Below are 6,808 nucleotides of genomic sequence, written 5' to 3'. Positions count from 1 at the left end.
GGCTGGAGGTACACAATCACAGTCACTCCTGATAAATATAGTGTGGCATTGCCCACACAGGTGTTTGAAAACATCCCTTTGAGTCTATGGCAGACAGAAAGCCAGTCGAAGGGATTTTTTTTTTTCAGTCTTGTAATCCTGTGACTTTGAATTGGGGAACAGTACTAAGGTTCAAGGTCAAGGGGCCAGTGCAGAGTGCTGTGGTGAGGTGAGAATGCTAACGGCGAGATGGCATTGTCTGAATTCGTATTATACCCCAAGGCCAGGCTGGAGCTGGGGTGGGTGCGGCTGCGGGCATTGAGCACTGGCATCCCCTCAGGTGTGCAGCAGCTGCTCCCCTCCCGGATGCTTGCTGAGCAGCAGTTCCTCCTCTGCACTGGAAAGTTTAGCAATGTCCTGGATGGATGAACAGGGAGCTGAATGAAGAGTCTGTTCTCTGGTTGTTATGAGTGTATGGTGATGGGGAAGGGAGCCCAGCAATGAACTCATCTGGAACTACAGACATAGCCTGTCTTGGAGGAGATAAGGCACTGTGCTCTAGGCCTTTCTTCCTAAGCCCTCCTTGAAATCCAGTCAGCATGGGTGTTTTGACCAGCTGTTTGACGCTGTCCCCAATAAGCTCATGGAAATATGCAGCCCAGGATGGTAGCTGCTAGCCACGTGTGTCTACTGAGCAATTGAAATGTGGCTGGCAGGGCCAGGCGCAGTTGCCCATGCCTATAATCCCAGCATTTTGGGAGGCTGAGGCAGGCAGATCACTTGAGGCCAGGAGTTCAAGACCAGCCTGGCCAATGTGGTGAAACTCCATCTCTTCTAAAATAAAAAAATAATTAGCTGGGGGTGGTGGCGCATGCCTCTCATCCCAGCTACTCAGGTGGCTGAGGCGCAAGAATTGCTTGAACTTGGGAAGTGGAGGTTGCAGTGAGCCATACCACTATACTCCAGCCTGGGTGACAGAGCAAGACTTGGTCTCAAAAAAGAAAAAAGAAATATGGCAGACATAGCTGAGCTGGTGCACCTTTAATTTTATTTTATTTCATTTCAATGAATTTAAATAGTCACGTGAGGCTAATGATACCATATTGAACCATATTGAACAGTGAATACACACACATATACATACTATATGTGTGTGTACTATAGTGGGTACTACAGAGGTTTTTGATCCCTCCCTTCCTAACACTGAATTTAACACAAAGGTCCATTTTTCCTTAGGTTTTTGCTATTTCCCCCCTTTTCCTTTAAGAAGACATTGATGGACCTCATTGACGGAAAGTTCTCTAAGTGTTGCCAAGGGACATCAGTGTATTTTTCCTGTAGCTGGCACCTCTGAGGGAGTCTGGTCTCCAAGGCCATCTGTTTTGCAAACAGGGGTGAGACAGCCACATTCTTGGTCCTCAGACATATGACTCTATTGTGGCAAAGGCAGTGACTGACGAGGACTGGGACATATGTGTCACCAAAAGAGTCCCTGTATCCATCATTTCTGAGTGATGTCTGAGCAGGGGTAATACCTAATGTTAAGAAAGTAACTGTCTGACTCCAGCAAGATTTTCATTTCCAAAGTATTTTATTTAAATGAGTTTTTCTTTTGTGTATGCTTGAACTTTACAGAAAAAAATAATGACAAATACTATACAGCTTGGACCAGTTATATTCTTGGAAAGATGACTGCCCTTTTTCTACCTTTCTCCCTCCCTGCTCCTCCCAAGAAATAAAAACATGGAACCTACTGAGTGATGGGGAAAGGCCTGCTCTGGCTGTTGGCTGGAGCCTGGCTGAAGGTGCTCAGAAGTCCAGGCATAGGGGTTCCCTTTCTTGAGCCTGTGCTGGTCTAGGAAGCCTCTTCTTTAGGAATCCCTTTTTTGTCCCCCATGAACTTAACCTCCCCAGATGAGCCAAGCAGTCTCTGGTCCTGAGGTCCCGTGGGTTGCCAGTGGCAGTTCAGGGACAGAGGCTGGAAGGAATGGAAATGGAGAAGAATAAAGGGCGGGAGCTGGCCTGGTACAGGCAGAAGAGGGAATCAGAGAAGCATAAAACATGGAGAGAAAGATGAGAAGGAAGTGGAAAGAAGAGAGTGCACACCAACAATCGCCTTGTTGGCTCCTTTCATTAACCTGTTTATTTAACAAAAATTTTAGGGCCTGTTCTGCGCTGGCACTCCTCTAGGTATGCCAGGAAAGGTTGTCGGGGCGGCTGTGGTGGGGAAAAGAGAAGCCCCATTCTGGGTTTGCTTCTTCTGAGTCATCGGCTGTGGAAGTGACTGAGAGTGAGTTTCTGGGTGTTTCATGCCTGGAGTGAGAGCCAGTGCATTGGATTAGGAGACATCAGGGGCACTGTGCCTGGAGATAGAGGCCTTGTCATGGCAATGACAACTGACCGCTGTCTTAATTCAGAGGAGCAAGGGGTTGCCATGGAAACCATGTTACTTGTGTGGTCCCGGATCCCGGTGATCCGCCCTCCTAGATCACATCTGACACCACGTCTCAGCTGTCAGCCTGCACGTCTCCCCAGCCACCCATTTTAGGGGGACACAGGTGGAGACAGGAAGGGCAGCTTGTCCTGGTGGGCAGTGGGAGATGGGGGGAGACATCTCCTACATACCTGGGTTTGGTGCAGGCAGATGGCAAGTGATTCTGTTATGTTAAAGGCACAGGCAGAGGCTCCAGGACAAACTCTCTATGTGACAAGGGGATAGAGAACCAGAGTGCTTCTTTCTCTGGTCAAAGGGGCTGATGAGCAGGAGGCCTGAGTGCTTAGGCAGCTTATGGCCGTATAGGGTGAGAGGGCAAATGTGATTGGCTCTAAAATATATGCAGATCTGAATTATGATTCACAGGAACATCTGCTAGAAAACCCTGGTGCAAGGGTCACCACTAGATGCCACCCTCCACAGGCCTAAAGTACACCTGGAGGCAGGTGAGTACCAGATGGCCCAAGTGAGCAAATAGAATTTGCTTTCATTTGCTCAGCAGCAAATTTCATTTAATGTAATTTTATAGACTTTGTTTTTTTGCTACTATAAATGTCATAGTTTATCTATATTATTAATTAGCGATTTTGCCACTGTGTAGAATAGCTTTCTTGGGAAAATATTTCAAGAGAGCTTCCCAGTATATTTGCAAATAAACTTTTAGAACACAACTTGCTCCCAAGGTGCGAACTGTCTATCTTTGCAATAGTCACAATACAGTCAAAATGCCAACCAGTCCATCCTGTAAGTGGATTAACTCTGTTTCCCAACCTCAGTCTGGTGGGGAAAGCACTCCTCAGCTCACTGTGGATCTAATTTACACGTCCTCACATACCTCAGGGCACACGTGTCGCCTACATGCACTCTCTTGCAGCCTCAAACACCCAATTTCATTCATTGCAGCAATTAGGGGGCTCACTTAGAGGAGAAGGTCACTTGGGGAGAATCGGTGAGGTATTGCAAGCTTAACAACATCACATATCCAACAGTAACCACAGACAGTTGTAAGAACCTACTGTGTGCAAGGCACTTGCCTGAGCTTCAAGATAAATATAAATAAACCTCTTTATAGTTTCATCCTACTTTCATTTAAACTTTGTTACCTCTGCATCCCGCCTGTGCCATACCATACACCCATTACAACCTTATGACATCACTTCCAGTGTGGCCTTCTGTGAGACTGCACGATGATTGTCTAGTCCTTTCCCTGCTGGAAACTTTGGTTACATAGGAGGTACCTAGCTCAGGTGTAGCACCTCCTTACCCTTTCCATCTGTAAAACGTTCATTGCACAAGTACACAATTGCAGTCCACTGACATAACTGAGTGGGTTTCCATAGCTTTCTAACAGTCACTGCCAAGAGTTCTTTGTTCTTGCTTGGAGAAGGGCACTTTGCTGAGTGCTTTGGGGAGGGTCATGTTTCAAAGGGAGGTCTTGGACCACCTTAAACACCTCTCAGTGGCAATGAGGACGGACCTCGTCGGGAATTACAAGAAAAAGTGCTTTCAATGAATTTTGATCCATCACTCTTTAAACATCTTGGCACAGTTGAGGGGTCAGAGACACAGGAATTTGGTGTGTTTGTATCAAGACACACAGGGTTGGGGACTGTAGCAGGTTGCTGGAATGTCCAATTTTGGGTACTTCTAGTAAAAGTTTATGTGGAGAGATAGAAATAGGAAAGCATGCATCTCTAACCTGAGTGGTTTATGGAATAGACGGTGTATGGGGAGCCTTGCTGGTTATGTAATTGTACATATGTGTCTGAATCTGGCTAGGCTTTCCCGTGAGACATTTTTGTGACTGAAGATAATGTACTTCCCTGCACAAAGTACATAGCCAATAACCATTTGGTGAGCAGAATATACTTGCCCACGTACCTGTTGCCTGAATTTCTGTGTGTGTTATGTACGTGTGCACACACTTGGGAACCGTATCGAGATGTATGGATAAATGTTCTTTGTGCTTTTGCATATGGGGTATGTCAGAGACAGGTAGGAGCCATCCCTGGGTCTGCAGTATGGAGCATTGCCATTGGACACATAGCTGCCAAGCAGTACTCAAGTATTGTCCACGTGGCCCCTGGGATTGCCCTCCACTGGACACTTAGTCTGAGGTTTGTTCCTTGGTTGCGTAGTTACTCTGTGGACCGAAGTGCATATTTCAGGGGTTCCTGAAATGTCTGTGTGTGGTCAGAAGGAGGCTTAGCCCCAGAGAGGAGACACCTCTGCTTCCTGCCTAACTAAACAGGCAATGATGGTCTCTTCTCCATCTGGAGAAGCTTGGGTTGAGCAGAGATCCAGAGGTCCTCTTCATCCTTCTTCTTTTTCTTCTTCTTCTTCTTGTTCTGCTGTGGCTGCTGGCCCCTCTTTCCTGGTTGGCTACAGCAGCAATGGCAACAGATGAAAAGGAGTGTGATGATCACCAGGAGTGGCAGGCCCAGCAGGACTCCCAGGCAGATGGTGTTGTAGATGCCCTCTTGGTGTTTGGCCAAGATGGTGTCCCACATAGAACTGAAGAAGGCGCTGATTCTCTCCATGGTGCTTGGCTAGATTCGGGCCAGAGGGCCCTCTTGGCTCACTAGCAGGGCCTGGGCTCAAAACGATGCCACTTTGACCACTTGGAATTTATTCCTCTTTAGCTTTGGGTTTGGGCATGCCACCGACAGCACCTGCAGAGATTAAAACAGACAGCTGAAGAGAAATGCAGAGAGACTGGTCTACAATTTTAATAGTATCATAGATTTTAGGCTTAGGAAAGGGGAAGGAATTGAAGATTTCCAGAGTTTAGTAAACTTGTATTGAGACTCAATAAACAAGATAAATACATGCATGTAATCAATAGGCATCAACCAATTCTTGCTATGTGCACACATTATATGGGGCTTAGGATATAAAGATGAATAGTATATCAGGTCTGGCACGTAGGAAGTTCTCAGCAGTTGTTGGATAAACGAATCAGTGTGTGTGTTTGGTGTTCTGATGAGAGGTTGCTTCCCTGGACTCCTCTGCAACAGCAGTTCTGAATCTTGTTTCCACTGCAGCTCACTTGACAGGTGTTGAACACACTCCCCACAGGACAGTTCTGTATGTGACCTTTTATTAACATCACTTGCCGTTTTCAATGCTTCTTGAAGCTTAAGCACAAGATGAGATGTCTACGTCTAGCTGTCTGTAGTAGGGGCTCCTTGGGTCTCCTCCGGGCTAAGAGATCGTCAGTCTTCATCCTGTCCCACACCTGCTTTCCTTGCTGTCCCTTCATGCTCTCTTCCCTGCTCCATGTCTCCACCCCTCCTTACATCCCATTTCTGTGCCTGAGAAGCCCTCTCCTCCCAAGGCTGGGAGAACCAGGGATGACCATTTGCTGGCTCTCCACTTTCTACCCTTCTCTCCCTCATTACCCTTGTCTCTGTTTTCTATCCCTTGACCAAATACTCCAAAGTCTCCTGCTCTCTTTCTTCTCCGTGGGAGAGGAGTCCTTGCAGGCTGCTTAGTGATAGTGTGATGGTGCTTAGAAACCGGGGTGAGGTTCCTGGGTGCCTCCCTGCTTCTGTCCTGAACTCAGCATATAGCCGGGGCCATTCTCCTGGTTGCTGATACAGAGCGGCCCCCCTTCCCTGGCCCCCCTGCTCTACGTATAACGTAAAGCTCAGCTCTCAAGTATAAGGTCTTAGAGGCTGCCTTCAGTTCTGGAATTATAGGTCCTTGTGTGCAAACAGGACTTCAAGGACAAGCATGATTCAAGGAAATTTAAGAGGCCTGCTGGTGCAAGACATTGCCTGGGACCCAAATATCAAGGAGTTGTTGATTTTCAGGACAGACACTCTAGAGATCATCCCAACCAACTCTCTTACTTAAGTATGAATCTGAGGTCCCGATCAGTGAGGTAGCATGTCTGAGGTTGCAGAGCCATCCAGGCCACACAGGGCCACCCAGACCTCTGGACAGTGGGCTCAGCACTCTCTAGGCTGCCAGACAAGCAGAGGAACTAAGAATGATGATGATGTCACTTTGTACTTGCATTTCACTTGATACTTTTCTAATCATTTTCATGTGCATTTAATCTTTTGAGTGAGCAACAGGATGGTGCTGTGTCTAGGATGGGAACACTGGGGGACCTAGGCCTGGAATTCAAGGTCAGCTCAGGCTTCAGTGCATACATGTGCAGCCCTCCTGGGTGATGTTTTCTACATGATGCCTCAGCAATTGTCCTCAGAGGTCTAATTCCTTGGATAGCATGCTCTATCAATGTCTCATGATCCCAGGGCCCATGTGCCCATCTAAGCCCCAGCTGACCTGAGTCCTTGTCTGCTGGCATGTAATCCCACCCTCTTG

The 6,808-nt window shown here is 47.3% G+C and overlaps 1 protein-coding gene across 1 annotated transcript; it reads right to left on the bottom strand.

Annotated features, from left to right (window-relative positions):
* Window positions 1–1,551: 1,551 nt before the first annotated feature.
* LOC103789117 (uncharacterized protein KIAA0040) lies at window positions 1,552–5,147 on the bottom strand. The gene has a single exon (XM_017966079.4). It carries the CDS (start codon window positions 5,011–5,013, stop codon window positions 4,717–4,719), a length of 297 nt encoding a protein of 98 aa, XP_017821568.1. The 5' UTR covers window positions 5,014–5,147; the 3' UTR covers window positions 1,552–4,716.
* Window positions 5,148–6,808: the final 1,661 nt, after the last annotated feature.

This window comes from Callithrix jacchus, chromosome 18, assembly GCF_049354715.1.
Source record: "Callithrix jacchus isolate 240 chromosome 18, calJac240_pri, whole genome shotgun sequence".
NCBI lineage: Eukaryota > Metazoa > Chordata > Mammalia > Primates > Cebidae > Callithrix > Callithrix jacchus.
This window is presented reverse-complemented; position numbering and strand designations above follow the sequence as displayed.